The 18,988-nt window shown below is 42.6% G+C and overlaps 2 protein-coding genes across 2 annotated transcripts; one reads left to right on the forward strand and one right to left on the reverse strand.

Moving 5' to 3' along the window:
* Positions 1-305: 305 nt before the first annotated feature.
* On the reverse strand, positions 306-13,861 carry SKA2 (spindle and kinetochore associated complex subunit 2). The gene is made up of 7 exons (XM_064468110.1): positions 13,753-13,861; positions 6,290-6,379; positions 5,339-5,515; positions 3,969-4,055; positions 2,539-2,578; positions 1,506-1,638; positions 306-781 (listed from the first exon to the last, which is right to left on the reverse strand). The coding sequence occupies exons 1-7, from the start codon at positions 13,783-13,785 to the stop codon at positions 655-657; spliced, it is 687 nt and encodes a 228-aa protein (XP_064324180.1). The 5' UTR covers positions 13,786-13,861; the 3' UTR covers positions 306-654.
* On the forward strand, positions 12,921-18,917 carry PRR11 (proline rich 11). The gene is made up of 10 exons (XM_064468109.1): positions 12,921-13,206; positions 15,017-15,128; positions 15,647-15,800; positions 16,328-16,450; positions 16,755-17,006; positions 17,141-17,239; positions 17,743-17,852; positions 17,961-18,020; positions 18,112-18,208; positions 18,687-18,917. Exons 2-10 carry the CDS (start codon positions 15,019-15,021, stop codon positions 18,753-18,755), a joined length of 1,074 nt encoding a protein of 357 aa, XP_064324179.1. The 5' UTR covers positions 12,921-13,206; positions 15,017-15,018; the 3' UTR covers positions 18,756-18,917.
* Positions 18,918-18,988: the final 71 nt, after the last annotated feature.

Consider the following 18,988-nt stretch of genomic DNA (forward strand, 5'->3'; position numbering starts at 1 on the left):
AGGGTGGTTGAACACTGCACCAGGCTGCCCAGAGGGGTTGTGAACGTTTTACCCTTGGAGTTTTTCAAGACACCGCCCTGAGCAACCTGCCATAGCTGGCCCCACCTGAACCCCCAGGGGCTCGGGCCGGACCATCTCCAGAGGTCCGGTCCAACCTCAGCTACCCTGCGAGTCTGCCGTTTTGCTGGACTGAACAAAATCCAAGACAGTTCACATCAGAGGAATGTGAACAGGGTCAGGGGTTAGGGCAGGGCTGAGGGTCAGGAGTCAGGTAAACAAAAGCATAATAAATCCACAGCGTCACGTCCTTAGCTTTCATCATTTATTGAGGAATGTGAGTACAATTAAGTGGCTTGGGTTACGTCTTAAAAACCCGCTCAGGAATGTAAGCAAGAATATGGAAGTGTCACATGGCTCACAATACTTGTCAAAAATGCATCGATTATAGCCCTATAAATGTCCACGATAAAATACCGACCTCACTGTTTCTTAACTCCAATTTTAAGTACTATAAATAAAATTTGTATACAGAAACATTAACAGCCTTCCAACAGTGTACTTGCAACTCCTAGACACCAGAGAAACGCTTGTTAACAGTCCAGGAGCTATGACCAAGATGCTTGTGTGTCAAGTGAGAATGGGCCAAGCTTTCATTTACACAACTAATCTAACATTTCCTTGTTTGTCAAGTTCCACAATAGCAAGTTCTTTCAAGATCTGTATTCTTGAGTCAGTGGCTTTCATGTTCATCATGTTCATCTGCGAAACACTCAGCGCTGCTCTGTAAGACAAAAGCACACTATTTAGCCAAACAGGGTATCGAACACCGCGTCTGGCAGAAAAAGGCTAAAAAGCACATGCTGTTTAACGAAGGGTTTTTGCGAGTGCTTTGTAATTCTCATGCTTGTTCAGACTGGCATCACCTTTTCCGTTCTCCTTCAAATTGAGAAGAGTCATTTGCTAATCCAACCTTAGGGTTAAAGAGACAGAACTCCTGAGTTTAAACCTTCCTCATTTTTAATATCAGCCCGCAAGAAATCCACAGCACACACCCAGAGAGGGGCCGGAGCCAGGGGAGGCCAGAGGGGCTGGTGAGGGGAGGGCAGGGCTTGGGGCTTAGGGCTTTGCTTTTCCAGTCTGATGCAGATTCCGAAAGCTGAAAGGGTTTGGCAGAATGACCATGTCAGCAAAACTTTCCTGAATAGACCCAGTTTGGGACATCCGTACAGTGAAACCAAAGCGAAAAACATCTGTTTCTGAAGAACCTGACATTCAGTTTTGAAAAATTACCAACTTGTACAAGCCATTTTTATACAAATTCATTTAGAGGGTTTTGTATGATGGCCTAACGCTTTGGGGTATGTACCTAACCAAGGGGAGTGTAGGGGAGTAAAAGCAAATTATGAAGTTGTAACATAGCAGCGGATGGTTAACTAGCTGGTTTTGTTTCATTTGAAAAGAATTAATTTCTTTACAGCTTACTAATGAATGGCGTTAAGTCTTACCTGTTCTTATTTACAATGAAGTGGTTAAATAACTCCCTGTACAAATTGTTCAAGTCTGCTAGTTTAACAGTACTTCTGATACTCCTTGGTACAGTCATAAGTGTTTCCTCAGTCAGTGGTTTGAACTGCGATTCTAAAAAATTGGAAATAGAAGATATTTGTTTCTTCAGAAACTAGGCGAAAGATAGAAAGTACTTGCATTGCTTTTTAAGAAACCCCCTAAATGGGTCTAAAGGGAGATCTTCCAGCAAGAGGAAGGAGAAACGGAAGCTGCTCCCTCTAAACTATCACTGTATCTGCAGGCCCAGGGAAAAATCATTTCATTTGAGATCTGATGGGGATTAACAAATTTGGTCTGTCAGTGACTAGTTTTGCCTTTTCTTTTCTTTTTTTTTTTTTAAAAGAACTAGGAAAATTCCTTTCTATAAGTCAGAATAAATGGATTAAACAAGAGCTATTTCTCTGGTAAGTACATCATTTCTTCCAGACCATAAAACACACCACTATCCGTTTCAATACCATCAACAGCAACAAAATCTCCCACAGACATGGGAACGCTACATTGAATATAACCAAGGGTTCACTTGCTTATATTAAAGTCTGAATTCTTCACATAAAAGCAGTTGTTGCTAGTGCTTGAGAGTGAAAACAGTGAATTTACTGTGCATCACAGGCTCTGTTTTTTAAATAAAAGAGCTCAGACACCATACCTAGGTCTCAGCCTGTTCCTACTTACTGTGCGATTTGTGCCTGTTGTACTGGGGTAAAACAGCCCTTATTTGTCAACTGAAGCTATTTACAGTATCTGCCTTTTTTTGGAAACTAGAACAGTTTAATTCATTACTCCCTGAATTCTAGATGGTAACTTGTGATCTTTAAATGGCACGGAACTATTAGAGATGGAAGTCTGGAGAGGTTGATACTACTCACAAAGCTTATGTGCTGGGGCTGGGTGTGTCGGGAGATCGGTCAAGGGGAAGGGCAAAAAAACATAAAAAGAAAACAGTGGGAAGATTATTCTTCCAGCACTTACCTTCAGCTGAGCCAGGGACTGTAGATCCTGAACGAAACGGCTAAAAATAAGCAAGAGATAATGTCAGGATTTGTTGGAATTTTATTTAGAAATTTTATTTAGAAATTGGTTTTCACAATTTCATTTCTGCGTAATTACATTTTACCATTGGATAACCAAGGATCTCACAGCCACTGAAGTCAACAGCAAAACCTTAAGCATTAAATGAACCCTCATTTCAAATAAGTTTAAAACAGATGCAGAAAGATTTATATACAAGTCAGACGAGCCTCTTCAGCTTTCTCCTTCACATTCCGGCATGGATCTAGCTGAAAGCACTGCACGTGCAGCAAAGGAGAAAGACGGCTTTCCTATTCCCGAGCAACCTTCAGAGGCTGACAGTTCTGACAAGCTGCAGGTAGCTACACCTAACTCTCCTCAGCCAGAAATACAGCACTGATAAAAAAAATCCCAAGGCCTTTGTGACATCTTCCCATTCTTTCTGCCTTTCAGAGAACATCTTCAAAACGCAGTGACAACACAGGGACTGATACCAATTAAACCGGCCTCAGTAGCTGTAGGATATGGCTATATTTTGCATTGGGGCTGGTTTATGCCAGCTGTATCGTTAAGTGCTTTAGAATTAAATAATGGAAAGACAGAAACGGAGAGCATTTATCAGGGTAGGAGAAGACACTGCACTCGAAGAGTGCATGAAGCTGCAAGATACGGGACGGCTTTCATGCAAACCAAACTTAGCAATAAAGGGACAGAAAGCGAGGCGTCCTTTGACAGAAGAGTAGCAGGCATTGAGAAGACATGTAGAAAAATATAAGGTCAATAAGATAATTATTCTCTATTAACCTTCTTTAATACTTTGCTTTTAATATGAGCCCCAGACCAAATCTTTGCAGATAATTATACTGGAAGTTTGTGCTTTGAGTAGCTATGGGAGAACATCTGACTTTTTAACAAGTATTAGTTTACATCTACATTCTACTGCATTACAGTTAGCATATACTTATTGTTACTCGTATTCCAAAAGCTATTTAATATTTTACAGGAAATTAAGTTTCTCTCAATCTTGATATACATGGGTTTGAATCAATTACATTCTTCACTCCCAAAGGCTTCTTCTAGAATGAGTTACGGAACAAAAGGATCGCCAAGAGCAATAAACTGCATCTCTGAAAAGAAACATAAACTTATCCCTATTGAAAAATAAGGGGAACTAAGTCTTCCTGTCAAAGCAAATGTTTTCCTTCATGGACAATTTAATTGGAACATCAGTAGACAATAAAAATGAAAAGGTTTGTTAGAAACTTTAGTCCCATTTGTGAAAAATTCTATTCATTTAAGAGATGTTAAGTCACAAAAACAGCTCTTCTGACTCAGCTGAGCCACTCAGGATTAATGGTTTCTGGAATACTGACACTCCGTGGCCTCATTACCTCTTCCACTAGCGATTCCATTTCTTTAACGGTTTGGCAGGTTAACTGCTGTGCTGCAGCCTTCTCTTCTTCTGACAGAGGTAAGCGCTACAAAAGATACAAAACAGAGAACTCTGATACTTTCAGTTCCTAGGGTGATGATATTTACAGAAGAACTCAATGACTGTGTAGCCCTTTTGTCATGGAAACTAATAGTAGACTCCTCCTTTCCTTCAAACGAAAGCAAATTTACAAGCTGAATACTTCTGAAAAATCCAACCATAATATTCCTTTAACATCAATATTATAAATGATTCAATGGAAAGAAGATCAACTATGCAATAAAAAGAAGTATTTCACTTCAAGATTTACATTTCTCCATAACAGTTTACTCAAGCTTTGGTTTAGGAAATATACAAAGTACAAGAAAATCTTTATCTAAAAAGTCTAAATGTAAGTCAAGGGACAAGAGCCTTCCATTTCAACAAAATCCAAATATGGAATTATTCTTGGCAGCATATCCTTGGAACACAGGGAGGGAAAATATATTTCTTTTTTGTGACATATAACTACTGTCTTTTAAATCATTATACAGTACATTTTATCTGGAAGGATTTACAAATAACTTGTCTAGAGCTGTTGACAGATTAAACACAATCTCGGGGCACTGTTGTTAGAACACTAAAGTGAGAGCTGAGATCTGGGCATGTGTTTTAGTCACACCAGTTCTGCCTTTGCCACCAGACTATCAACTAGGTTTTTGAACTAAATCACCTTATTTGTAACAGGACAAAATTAATGCTTTCATTACCTCTTCAAAATTGCAATGAAGCAGTGTCTGAAGACCACTTACAAAAATGTGTTGTTTATTGTTGGGGTTTTTTGATAGATAGATGGATACTGAGAAAAACTTATTTCATATAACAATATAACATAACAATGCATTGGTTTTAATTTACTCATTTTAGACAGTGAAAATACATTTGCCATTTAAGAGCTTTTTTGCCTTTTAAAATTAGTTTTGCTTTCTAATTTCTTTAAGGTAGCTACTTTTACAAAAGCCAGTACAGAACTGGGACATGGCCATGCAGAGAGGCATCAATTTCTACGAAACTATTCAAACATGTGTCACACTATTCATACGATTATGGTGTTACTTCAACTCCCAAACTGAATACCACTAGCTTAACTGCTGAGGGGTGAATCAGGCTTGTGATTTACAAAAAGAGCTCCCATCTTGCAAACACTTCTTCTAGTAAACGGTCTTCTTATCTTCGAGGAGTCTGCACATATAACGGTTTCCAACGAACTACTCACGTCTATGTAAAGGTTACACAAATTCATGTTCATTTACAGGAGCGAGACCCGTCTGATTAAGATGAAAATACTACCTCAAGATCAGTATGCTGCTGTAACGCCTGAACCATCTTCATTGTGTTCTCTAGAGCAGCCTGGATGCCCTTCATGGATTCCCTCTGCTCTATGGAAACCTTCTCCAGCTGCATACATAATGTTTTGTAACGAGATTTCACCACTGAGAGTTCTTCCAAGAGAGCAACTGGATTTTCCTATGTAGAAATTAAAAGTACATTTAAACTATTTAAGAAGAGAAAATTAATGTGGCCACACACCAGTTAAAAGTGTCGGTGTTAGAGCCACTAAAATATAACGTGAAACAACCCTTTACAATGAAGGGTGTAGCTGTGAGCATCTGTTTCATCTATACATTTGATTTTTTCATAAGCAAAGGTGATAGACAGTGGTAATAAAACAGCACAACTCCATTGTTCCACAACAAATACAGGTGTTGGTGAATTTTAATGGCTTTTCTGCATTGGAATAAATTAGGGACTTCTAACTAAAAAGGTTGCATTTTTCCACTCTCTGTCACAATACACATGGAGACAAGGACTTATTTATAAAACCCTTTACATGCTGCCATTTTTTGTTTTCCTCTTCCTCTCATCTCTCCCCCAAATCTGAATTTAGTCGTTGCTTATTAGCAAGTTTATCTTTGATCTCAGAGCCAGGTTGTGTTTTAGCTCAGACTGAAATCTCCTCTTAAATATAAGTGTTAACACTACTGCTCATTTCTCAAAAGCAAAACATAGAATTTCACTATACCATGAAATCAAGGAAGTTTTGTTGGCTTCTGCACTGAATTAGTATTAGGCCAGTTATCTTGATACACGATGCAAGAAATACTTCATAATAATAATAAAAACCTAGCAACTAGATAAAAGAACAGCCATATATATTTTAGGATTAAAGAAAATGACCCAATTATTACCAACTTCATGCAAAATGCAATAAAATCTACTAATTGAATCTGAAAATACTACCTCTGCTGCTGGATTATCAGGAAGACTTTTCATTATTTCAAACTCCAGTCTGTGTTGAATATAATCCAGATCAGATTCTGCTTTCTGGAACTAAAATATTTAAGGTCAGCCACAGGATATTAAAAACCAAAAACTGCAGACAAAACCTTTTTCACGAAAGCAGAAGGCAAGATGCCTCTGTTTTAAAGACTCATGTACTGTAAAAATAAGTTTCTATTCCCCTGTCTATTCCATTCACTAACATTTGCCCATCATGCCGACACGCTTCTAGCCTCAAAAATATACAGCAATAAACTTTCAGACTTAACATCACCATTTTCCTCTTGCATGCAAGAATTACATGGGTGTGTTCACACATACACTTCTATTAACTTTACCCCCTTTCCATCTGTCTAACCCAAATTACCCAGTTGCTCTCTTTGCATCTTGCCCTTAGTTCCTTTTCCATGGAGCTCCCCAAAACGCATGAGAACATTCCCGTCTCTTCCTATCTTGTCCTCCATCTCCCCTGCAAAGCCAAACCCCTCAAGATGAAGATTAATTAGTACACCAACGCGTCTTTTTTAAACTGATCTTCACTTGATGCAGGAGATGTTTGATTTTTTTGCTCCTGAGGTATTGCCATATTTTCCATCAATTTTAAAGCTTTTTCTTGGCTAGTTGCTCTTCTTCTCGAACATTAACATTTCTGTTAACAAAACTGCAATACTCATTTACTCAGCAGAGATTATGAATAAGTGGTCAGGATCCAAGCACATCAACAGAGATTTTATTATTAATTATATTAGGAATGCATTCTCAGATGGTTATAGTACCCATAATATACTTTATTATTCCCCAATAAACCAGACTGACAAATAGATAATAAAATTGATGACATCACATTTCTGACCTTGCGATAAATAAGTCACCAGAGAATTATCTAATTGCCTTGTAAAACAGTCTGCTGATAGCATTATTACTTAATTAATTTTAGTCTGCAATTTTAATGTCTATTAAGGACTTCTGCTTTAAAGAAAGGCAGTTTTCCCAGCTCACATACAACTCATGAATTTTTTAAGGTGATAATTTAGCGATTTTTACCGTCACAGATAAGACAACGATGCAAGTAAGCTAAAGATGCTTGTAACTTACCTAACTTGGTTTTCATTATTTATATTGAGATTAACCCTGAAGTAACCACAACTTTTTTAAGGATCAAAATAAGGCTGTATTTGTTAACTGTATCCCAAAGTCCTAACTGGCAGCGCCATAATGGTAGCTAGAGTGACGAACTTCAGTAGCCTTTGGCTGTAGCCCGTAGTCAGGCCTGGACACCAAAAGGATGTTGATGTTTAAAACATCAGCCTTGGGATCCACCTTCAGGAACTGCCATTAATACCTTTGAGGATCTGGAACTTCTGATAGCCTTCAGGAATAGTGTTCGATCCAAGATACTCTACAAGTGCAATCCCCTTTCTGATGAGTGAAAATGTATGACCTATCATACATATACACACACCTTCAGCAAATTTTCAAGTAACAGCTTAAGGAAAGGAAAATAAATCTAGTAAAGACCTTGAGCATCTATAAATCAAAGGGAAAGCTTTCACCCGTTACTCCCATAACTTACCAGCTGCCCAACAAAACTGCTTCCCACATCTACCGCAGAAACCAGTCATGATAAAGTACAAGAATAAAATATATTTTACTACACTATGCATTTTTAAAGAGTTCATGAGGGATTTTTCCTAACTGCTCAATAGTTTCTCTTCTCATCCACTAGCGAACATCTTTAGGCTTTCATTTCTAGAGGCAGGCACCCCAAAAAGATGGGTTTTTTGCTTTTCTCCAACTCCTCCATTTGATTATTAATTTTTGGGAAATCAGACAATGAATATGGGTGGCTTTCAATAATATCCATGAACCTCTGTTCCTGAAATATTCAATCTTGATAAACTGAGATTTACAGAGTGACAGTAAGCCAGTAATACCATGCTACTACCATGATTTGAGACATTAAAATTTGGATGTGAAGCTGAATGCTTATCCATCGTGTGGCTATAATTTTACAATTAGTACTTAATGAAAATATTAACACAGTTCAGTGTCACTGCTTTCTCCTGAAAGTATGCTAACTCCAGAAGAAAATTTATTGTCAGCCATTTCAAAGCATGTTTATAAGCATTATCATATATTCCTCCGTTATGATGTGTTTTTCCTTTGTTTTATAAATATTTATTTATTGCTGTATTTCAGGAAATGCCCACCTGCAGAAGTCTCACCTTAACGTTATAGGTTAGGACCATTCGTATGATGAGTATTGTACAACAACCACACAGCAAATGCAGTTTGTGAAACGTAAACTTGTCTTTTACTCCCGGGCTTAGAAGAAAGCGTTAGAAACTGTGAGGCCAGGCTCAAGCCATTGCTGCGCACTCTGCTTTCAGATGCTTTGACAATACTATTGCACTGCTAGCTGTAAAGTACAGTAGTGCAATAAAGTCAGAGCATTCGTTAGCAGCAAGAATTCTGTACAAGTAATCAATACACTCAAAATATGTGTCAGAAAAAAATAGGTCGAGTCAGATAGTGGTTTCTGTGGATCATGGAGAACTGGGTAAGGTTAATGTTCACCAAGTCCTAATACAGACACACAAGAACTCACAGATTTCAAGACATTATTGTTACTTGTAATCCCTGTCATTCCACTGACCAAGGGGGGGGAGGAGAAAAACACCCAACCAAATGCTCCACAGACCTGTCAGAAATTCAATTCCCAACAATTTGGTGCTCTTTTAACTGGAAACTACATTTCCAAATGTATTTAATTCTTAGATTTGCCTCACAGCAAGCAGATTCTAAACTGCTATCAGACAGATGTTCTTAAACTGCATTACAGGGAACATTTTCTGGACACTAGAGCTCATTCTTCTTATTTGCAGGTACTGAATCACTTTAAAATGCACTTGAACACACACTCATTTCCCAACATTGTGGATGTGCATTATCACTGGGGTTCCTATGTGGGTGTCAGAGCACCATCAAAGTAGGGGTGTATTTCGTAAATCTCAGTAAACGTGTTTCTTTTAACAAACAGTAACTTCGTACAAAAAGTTTGAGAACTCTTAGGGTTTGAAGGTGCTAAGATTCTTAACCACAAAATGCAAAGAAACAGAGGAATGGACTGGAGAGAGATGGATGATTGCTGACGCACACAGAGCAACAACCCGAGCCAACACCACACCTATGGCATTTCTCTAGATCACACTGCAGCAAATAAGAACGCTATACAGCGCTCTGTCCTCTTTGTAGGGCACTTATTTCTAAGGAAACACACAGAGCTGATGGTATTTGTCATTAAAAGACCAATTAACATTTCTCCTCAGCAAATAACTAGAAGACAACGAGTGCCAGAAAAAGTTGTTAGTGGCAATCCCATTTTACAGTTGTTTTGCAAATCACCTTCTGGTCTCAGAGTGACTTTTGACTCCTTATTCTTATTCCAGTCACAAGTAACGTAGCTAGTATTGCTGGCCAATGCCCTTTTAACATTGCACTGCTTTTTGTGCACGATCACTAGTAGTACAACATAAAAAGGGCACTGGACAGACACCACTCAAAGGAAAAAGTAGGTCCACTGTACCAAAAATACCATGACAGAAATTAACTCAATTGCCCTGAATGAGACACTCACGGCTCATCTGAGTTTAACCATTTGTTATCAAATCTTACTAAATGGATATCCACAAAATTTCTTTCAGTGCGGACTGGAAGGCAGTAGCTCAGCAGGTGAAGTGCTGAGCGTTACAGGTTAATGAAGTGGTTATTGTACGGCAGGATACATTTCTCACCAGCAACTACCACGTACTGTATTTGCATTAGAGGCCTGACTCTGCGTCTCTTGAAGGTGTTGGAAAGATCTCTGGTCCCAGCTGACTTCCACAAACGCTTGTGCAGCACAGCCTCAGGTGCCCAAGTCCTAAACTACAGCACCCACTATTCTTATTTGAATTGTTAATAAGTCAGCTTTACAATCTTTTGCATAATGAATCTCTTCTTATATTGTAATGTTATGGTTCATTCAGCTCTTCTTGTTAGTGTACTTCGAGCAATAGTCTCAAATAACCATCAATTACCTGGTATTTTCATACACGTGGTTCTTTTTAAGCTTCTACAAATTAGTTTATCCCTGGTACCATGAGACCAAAATGAAGCTTTCCATGAAATGCAGGTCAAAACCTCTGGGGAAATAAGAAGTGTTATTTTATCACACTTCTGTTGAGAGAGCTGACTTCACAGGAAATCCAGGAAGAAGAAACAATGAGCAGAAGGAAAAGCAAGAGACACAAAGCTGCAATATGTGAGAGACAGTTGCCAGTATACATATTCTGATTAACATAAGCAATGACAAAGAAAAATAGGGCACTTCTGAATGAGGGTTGGATATAGGAAATTAATAAGTGAAACTGTTTGAGGCGTATTTAAGGAATCACCCTTATCAGGTGAAGATGCAACTGCCTTGTGCCACACAGCAGTTTTAATGGAAGGCAGCAGCCAGGCATACCACCTCCCGTCTTCTGCTAGAAGAAATCAACAGAAGAATCAAACAGAAAAATATAAGACTAATAGGGTGAAATCAAAATCAAACTGGTTTTCAAATGGATCACCCAAATGATTTGGGGTAATTAGAACTGGGGGAAGGCCGAGCTATAATCTCAAAACCTTTGGAAGTTGTTACACACCATCTGTGCAAGTAACTGACCCAAAGAAGCCATCCGCCTCCAAATTATTTGTGCAATGATCATTTTAGTCTACTGGAAAAGTAGATCATAAGACAGTGACCCATTACTGCCTTAGTCCACTACGCCCCTGTTAACTTTAAGGGGGCCAAAATATCTCTCTGAGTATTTACACATCCTAAAATGAGAACCGCTTGAAAGTGAGACTTTCAATAAAACACATAAATAAACAAACCGTAACATTAAATAATATCAACATCTGCCCTAGGTATCTCTAAACAGATTTCTAAATTATTATTTCTAGACTAGGCTTTTAAAAAAAAAAAACAAAACCCAAAACCCAAAACCAAAAACCAACCAGAAAAATTCCCACAGAAAAAAAACCAAACAACAAACAAACCTAACAAAAGTTATGGGGAGACCAAGCTTACACTCTGGCCTGGGCTGAGGTTTTGATTTTGGAATTAGAACCCTTCAGAGCTCTGACAAGAACGTAGGATGTCACTGAATTAAAATACAGTACATTATTACCACTCTAAGTACGATGACTGCAGTTCTGTAGCTAAAGGAGAGCAAAAATAACCCCACTTCCTCAAAACCATGGTTTCTTGAAAGAAAAAACAAAACATACCACTTTGTTTTTGAAGTGCAGTAAAACTGCGAATTAGGTAGGATAGTTTGAATTCTCTGATCTTTCAACTAATGCAGGTATTTTAGCATTTATTCAAATTGTTACTTTTTATTTCTTAACAGAAGTAGTATTGTATTATAGCTTAAAATATTCCCTCAGGAGCGTCTCACTATCGCAACGACATGCAGGTCACTCAGGGAGGTGACACAGGCGCATTAGCAGAACAAGCTCACATTTGGACAACTTTCAGCCAGTTGTTTCTTTTCAGACAACAAACGCTTCCCCACTGTTCCTAATGCTTTAAAGGACAAATTATACCGGTGCTGGAGAAAAGTGAATGAAGGAGCAATAAGGTAAAAGTAAACCAAGCAAGTTTAAACATGGGGCATTAAGCAGCTCACCAATTTTGTGTATTAAAGCCTAGCACTCACTAGGTTAAGGGATAATGTGGATATACAGCATTGCCCACCATGTTCTCCCAGTGTTCCTTGTATTCCTAATTTCTCTTGAGTATTCCACTGTAGTCATGTTACTGCATACAGATAAGAACTAGGAGACTATTAAACTGATTTTTACTTATTTCTTAATTAGAACTTGAAACCAAGATTGCCAGAGAAGAAAAGGAACAAAGACAAATCTATTGTATTATTTGTTTCTGTATCGAAAAACGTACTTTATTCTCCATGACACTTGTAGTTTATCAATTAAGTTCCCTAACACTGCTGCTAGGACAATTAAAATAACAAAAAACTTCTGGAAGTTTCCAAGTAGAACCCAAAGGAGCATCGTATTTTGGAGACCTATGTCAGTATGAGCACTTCAACTTATGTAAGGATTTAGGGATAGAAATTCTATTATCGATTAAGCATTTGGGTGCACAAAATACTTCCAAGGCATTTTAACTAAAACAGTAAACAAGGTTATGTAGAAGCAAAAATGAAGATTTGAAGGATGCCACAGGGAACTTGGCAGTTTAAAGAGACAGTTCTCCTGTGCCTCTCAATATATAAGAGCACAGCAGAGCGCTTTTTTTTTTTTTTTTTTTTTTTTTTTTTGCTTTTCCGTGAGCGGGGCAGGCAGAAAGGCCACTGCTACACGAGGCGGCTCGGTCTCGCCTTCAGGGGCTGGCCCAAAGAGTCCTGAAACGAAGTTCAAGCCCGCGAAGAACTACACGAAGCCGCCCGGCTGAGGGCCGAGGCCTCCCCTCTCCTCAGGGCTGGCGCCTTCCCAGCGCCCGCGCGGGGCGGGGGCGGGCCGGGCCGGTGGGCTCCTCCCGCCCCACACGCCCCTCTCCTCAGGGCGAGCGGGCCCCGCAGCGCCCACCCGCGGCGAGGCGACGGGCGGGGGGGATGCCCGGCTCCTCTCCCGCCGCCAGCCCCGCCGAACCTGCCCCGTTCTACCTGCCCCGTCCTCCCGGGCAGCGGAGGAGCGCAGTCCGAGGCGCGGTACCGCCGCGGTCCCCGGCAGGAAGCCATCCCCCCCCCCCTCCACTACCGGCGCGAATAGAATAGCCCAGCCGGCCTCTTCTCCCCGGACACCCCCGCGGGGAAAATGGACTGGCCCAGGTGAGAGCTCCACCCTCACCCCCCACTGAAGGAAAATGGACTAGTCCGAGAGCGTTCTCCTCTATGCCCCCCCCCCCCACGCGACGGGGAAATGAAACGGCCCGGCCGCGCCCCTTAACGGCCCCGTTTCCCCCGCACCGGAGGGCGGTAAACGCGCGCGGGACCGCGCGAAACCCGCCCCCCCCCCCTCCAGGTGAGAGGGAAATGGCCGGGCCCTGCCTCCGAGCTGAGGGGGTGAATGGAGCGGCACCATCAAGCCCCGCCCCCTTCGGGGAGGACGAGGAGTGGGGGGAGCAGAATGGACCGGCCCGGCCGGACCCGCCTGACCCGCGGGGCGGGCGGCGGTGGCGGCCCCGCGAGGGCCGCGCGGGCTCGGCTCAGGGCCCGGATGGGGCGCGGGCCGCTCTCCCCTCGCATCCCCCGCCGCGCCCGCGCCCCCCTCTCCCCCCACTCAGGCGGCAGCCCTCAGCCCCCCCGGGGCGCCCCCGCCGCCCCCCGGCTCGGCCGCCCCTCAGCCCGGCCGCCGCCCGCGCCGCCCGGACTCACCATGGTCTCCAGCCTGGTAACCGCCGTCTCCATGTTGAATAGTTGACATTCCTCAGGCGGCGGCGGGGAGATACCCACCCCCCGCTCCGCAGGATGGGTGAGTCGGTGGCCCCCATTGGGTAGCTGTCACTCGCCGCTCGTCTCCCATTGGTTCGCTGCTGACAGAGGGCGCTCTCCATTGGGTCGGGGAGAATGTAAACCCTCTCCGAGGCAGAGGGGAGCTCATTGGTTGGTAGAAAAGCTGCAGACAATGATTGGCTGGGTGGGGGGCGCCGAGAGCCGCTATTGGTCCAGAGTGGAATCTAGCGGTGATTGGCTGGAGTAGGGAGAGCAGCGCTGCAATTGGCGGGAAGAGGAGCGGTCGATCAGCTGCCGTCCGTCTCCAGCGGGGCAGGAGAGCGCCGCTCGCCCCCTCCGGTCCCCTCCGATGGGCCGCCGCTCCCCAGCCTTTCGACTCGATTGTCTTTTCCCCAGCCAAGCGGCGCCCCCGCACCTGATTGGTGGAGCTGAAAAACCTTTTATCCAATGGCGGGGCGTATCACCTCAGTGCGCCCCAGGACGGGGCGTGGCAGCGCCAGGCCCGCTATTCGCCGCTCCCGTCCAGCTCGGGCCCGCGTCCGTGCGACGGCCAATCAGCGGGAGGGGGGGGGAGAAACGGCAGAGAGCGGCGTTCCCATTGGCTGAGCGCGGCGCGGGGAGCGGTTTGAATCGGCGGCGGCGGCGGCGGGCGGGGAGGTGAGCGCGGCTGAGGGGGCGCGGGGTGGGGTGTGGAGGGGCAAGGGGGTGTTCCGTGTTCCCGGTTACCCGTGACACCCCCCCCCACCCCCGCCGTGGGGGCGGCTGCTCAGGGAGCGCTTGAGCGACCGCCCATGGTCGGGGAGGGGTGGGGAGCCGGGGCACTCGGTCTGTGGCTGCTCAGCGCCTTTTGCCTGCGCTCTCCACAAACGTGGTTTCCCAAAACGCGGTATCTGTCACTTCAAAAGAAAAGCTGTCAACAAAAACCCCACTTAAAATGGTACTTTTTACCTCGTTCGCTCTTCTCTCTTGCGCACAAACACATGTCAATGGATCGAAGGTACTTAAGGATGTATTTTTTATCAGTTGTACGTGTTGCTTCTAGCAAGACAACCGTGAACAACTTGTGACTGGATTTTTGACATCCAAGCCCTGTTTTTCCCTACCTATGTGGTGTTAGCTCTGTCCCCACGTAAAAGCGGGTATATTTCTATACATTAATCCTAAATATGATATTTTTTTTTTAAAGTAATGGCAAAGTATAAGAAACACCGACGAAAACAGAGAGCCAGAGCAAAATTTCTACTGGAAAAAAAAGGAGATGCTGGTAACCCCCAGGGCTCAGGTTGTCCTTCTCCACGGTAAGAGGCTCAGTTGGAACTTTTCGTTTTAACTCGATTTCTGGGTCCGCTGTTTGCACCTGACAGCTCATGGAACTGAGGCAAAAGCATTGTGTCTGAGACGAGCCTATCCACATCCTGGCATGGGTGCTGGGGAATTCATAGAATCGTAGAATCATTAATGTTGGAAAAGCCCTATAATATCATCAACAACCGTCAACCCAACACCACTATGCCTCCTAAACCATGTCCCCAAGTGCCACGTCTACATGCTTCATCTTGTGTATCTTCTAGTACTCTACTGTTAATTTTAATGTGCAGGAAAAGCAGTTTGGATAAAAATGTGTTGCAAATATGACTTTTTTTTTCCTTTATCAAAACATATTTGGTCTTTCCTGGTCTCTGTGCTCATGTTTACTCTGCTGTCACCTGCTGTTGCTGGTACTTGTAATTTCCAGGTGATTGGTCACAGGTAACTTTTTTTAAAGACTGAAATGATAAATATAATTATGGCCTCATTCTGAAATGTTCTGTCCCAGGTCAACAGGTGATCTTCCTCGGAACATGTTGTCTGTCCCAAGCCATCTGTCCTCACTCTGGTCATTAGCCTTGCCCAGTGTAAGAAATGTGGTAAAACCCTTTACAACAACAGCATCATTTTTGTACTGTTGGTGCCAGAACACAGTTGTACAGGTACGTTTCCTACTTCTCTCTGTTTGCCAACACGTGAGGTTGTTCTTAGCGTTCAGGTGCAGGATATACTGTCAGGTTTGAGAGCTAAGCTGTAAATTTAGTTACGCCTCTTGAAGCATCTAAAGTATGTTTTCTGTTTACTACTGAAGGGATGAGAAGAGCATCAAGGCAACTGCAGACATTAAATGCATACGTGAAATTGTAGGGGTTTCATTGCAATATCAGGAGGGTTTGCAGTGACAGGGTGCAGTCAGTCTTTCATAGCAGAAATGACTGTACAAATTTTTCAGGTCAAATGTGAATTATACTTTAGAATTCGTAGATGAAATTGAGGTTTTCTTGGAGAAAGTCACTCCTTGGGTTCCTGCCAAGGAAATATTTGGTGAAATGTTGTATCTTTGTGTTGTGCCTTTCCACTGACTATCACGAGGAGACCTTGTGATAGAACTTTCAGCAGCGATCGTAGCCTTGTCTCTGGAAACATAACTTGATGGTGAAATGCTTATCTGGTTTCTTTTTATACTTAGAGTTTTAAGGTGGTTAAAGACACCATATTTCCATCACAAATCTACTTAAGGGAGCTAAATACGTTCAGAGAGCAGCTGGAAAAGTTGGAAACTGAATTTTCCAGACTACAAGGAATCCTCCAGGTCAGTCTCAATCCCAGTGGGGCCAGGTAATGTTTGCTTGTGTAAGCACATATGGAGCTGCGGTCAGTGCAGAAAAAGCGAAATCGTAAGAGCGTCTCACTGGGCATTGTTTCACCTCTTCTTTACATTCAGTATTACTAAACTGCGGTTACTGCATAGCTAGAGGGAACTGCTTTGCTGGTGAGCCTCGTAAGAGGCTTTTTCTGTCTTTCTGGCTCAGCTGAAGCCAGAACCTGTTCTCTGAAATTCCATCTACTTTTGCCAGTGGATTTAGGATTCTCTTATTTATTTATATTGTTTTCAGATGAATGGAATTGCAGCTTTGTCTCCAGAAAATCCTCTTTGTCAAAGGTGTAATAAACCAGTTCTGGGTGCTCCTGTACAAATGCAGATGGGCCTGCCACCATCAGCATCTGGGTCTTCTGCAACACAGCTGCAGCCTGTATCTGCACCCCCTCCACCCCCTCCTCCTCCTCCACCACCACCACTGCCGCCACCAAAACTGCCTCCAGCACCTCTCCTCCTCAAACGGGGCAATGGCTCTAAAGCACTTCTGGTAGGGAATAAAAAGGTTCCTCTATTTCTTCGCTCATGGCCGGGTTCTTCGGACCTGGTTTCACAAGGAATGTGTGTCTCTGTGAATGCTCAATCACCGATCCTAATTTCTCTTCCAACCGCCTTTGTTTTCAGGCACCGTCACTGAAAAACGATGGGCCGATGCAGATCACTCTCAAAGATCTACTGAACGTTAAACTGAAGAAGACGAACAGCAACCTGAGAATGGACAAGGTAAACTGGAGGACGCATGGATAAACGGACGATGGCAGATTGGGGCAAACCCCACGCTGGAACTGGTGTATTTCCTGCAACGCTTCTCGTAACCCCTCATAGAATGTTTCCAATAAATTAATTCTCTTCCAAAAACCCAGTGATCAGCTTTAAGTAATTCTCCTAATTCTGCATGTGGGCATTTGAAGCGAAGTGTCTAACTCCAATCTTGGCCGGCACGCGGGACAGTTCTCATCTTAGAGAAAGCACGTAGCTTTCATGTAGCTTTATGTCTGAGTGTTATCAGGAGATTTTGGGCTTTCTTCTGCCTGACTGAAATCTTGTTTGCAGATTATTTAGGGTTTTTTAATAAATCTATTTTTGTCCTAGGCACATTAAAATCCTAATGATGCAAAAAAGCCATAAACCACAGAAGTCCTTCAGAGTATAAATATTTCACAGATTTAAGGTCGCCGAGGCCTTCTGAAGTGTTATTTGTGGTAACATTTCTTTTCTTGCTTCAGGCAGAATCGCCAGTGAAGACGCGCAGGGCATTAATTACAGTCTCGGATTTACAGAGTGTTAGTCTGAGACCTAAATCCAAGCCGTCGGCTCACGTTACAAGTTCCTTAATGTAAGACACTTTCTGCCTTTCTTTGATAGTAGATTTTCCTGTTCCAAACAGTAATGAACTCTATTTACAGAGTGGAAAATATTTTAACAATTTGGTTTTTTTTCTTAGTACCCCTCCTAAAAATCAGCTAGATCTTCGAAAACACCTGAAGAAAGTCAATATACAAAGGTAAGTTCCTGTCTATTCTCATTTTGTTGTTTTTTTTTAATAGAAAAAATAGAGAACTAATCATAATTCCCCTTGTTTCCAATCTTTTCAGAAGCCCTGGTGGCACTCCACTACACAGTAAAGAAAACATTGAATGTGGGTCTGGGTTGACACCAATCATGACGCAGGCGCTGCGGCGCAAATTCCAGGCAAGTCACGATGTGTCTCCTTTTGGAAAGATAAACTGCCTTTAAGATCCACAGAAGTTCATGCCAATTATTTCCCCCGCTACAGCGCAGTGCTGTTGGCGTGCACTGCACGAGTCGCAGCCTCCCCATAATTTTCCTCTGCAAGCCCTGAGTTCCCACAAATAAGGGCGCTTGTTTTAGTAATTCCCATCTTAATGGCAAGGAAACGGGAATGCTATTTTCAGCAGGTCATTTGACAATGCTGAGAGGAAGAGCTGCTTTTCTGATGGCCGTTCTAGTGCCTCGATGCCGTCTCCAACTTCATAGTTCCGCTTTGCAGGAGAACAAAATCTGAGGGTTAATAATGTCTTTTATTTTTAAGGATTTGCCTCATCTGTTTTTTTTATGGTGTCACTTAAGAATTGCACTATGTTTTATCTCAGTCATAATTAGTGTGGAGTTCATATTCCAAGAGCTGACCCTGTTCTTGTTTTGACAGATGGCTCATCCAAAGAGTCCCTCGCCTGCCCGGTTAACTGCTGCAAACAGCTTTGACGAACAAAAGTAGGTTTATGGAACAATGTGTCTTTCGGTTGTGGTCAGGAAGCCACTGTAATCCCATTTTTATCTCACTCAGATGTATATATTTGTAAGTAAATCTAATGCATATGAAAACGGGGCATTACGAAACCCCTTTAGCAGATTTCTTTTTAAAGGCAGCATCCTTCTACGGTGTCTGTCTGGTTGCATCTGCTTTCTTCATGGAAAAGGACAAAAAGGAAATTTCCCAAGACTTTTGAT

Source organism: Phalacrocorax carbo, chromosome 17 (assembly GCF_963921805.1).
Source record: "Phalacrocorax carbo chromosome 17, bPhaCar2.1, whole genome shotgun sequence".
Lineage (NCBI taxonomy): Eukaryota > Metazoa > Chordata > Aves > Suliformes > Phalacrocoracidae > Phalacrocorax > Phalacrocorax carbo.

Excerpts from the sequence above, each read along its gene's own strand:
- SKA2 (XM_064468110.1), bottom strand. The coding sequence starts at position 13,785 with ATGGAGACGGCGGTTACCAGGCTGGAGACCATG. Across the intron at positions 6,380-13,752 it reads TTACCAGGCTGGAGACCATG|TTCCAGAAAGCAGAATCTGA; the intron begins GTGAGTCCGGGC and ends TAAATATTTTAG. Across the intron at positions 4,056-5,338 it reads AGCAGCATACTGATCTTGAG|CGCTTACCTCTGTCAGAAGA; the intron begins GTAGTATTTTCA and ends TATCTTTTGTAG.
- PRR11 (XM_064468109.1), top strand. The coding sequence starts at position 15,019 with ATGGCAAAGTATAAGAAACACCGACGAAAACAGAGAGCCAGAGCAAAA. Across the intron at positions 17,853-17,960 it reads CACGTTACAAGTTCCTTAAT|TACCCCTCCTAAAAATCAGC; the intron begins GTAAGACACTTT and ends TTTTTTTCTTAG. Across the intron at positions 18,021-18,111 it reads AAGAAAGTCAATATACAAAG|AAGCCCTGGTGGCACTCCAC; the intron begins GTAAGTTCCTGT and ends CAATCTTTTCAG.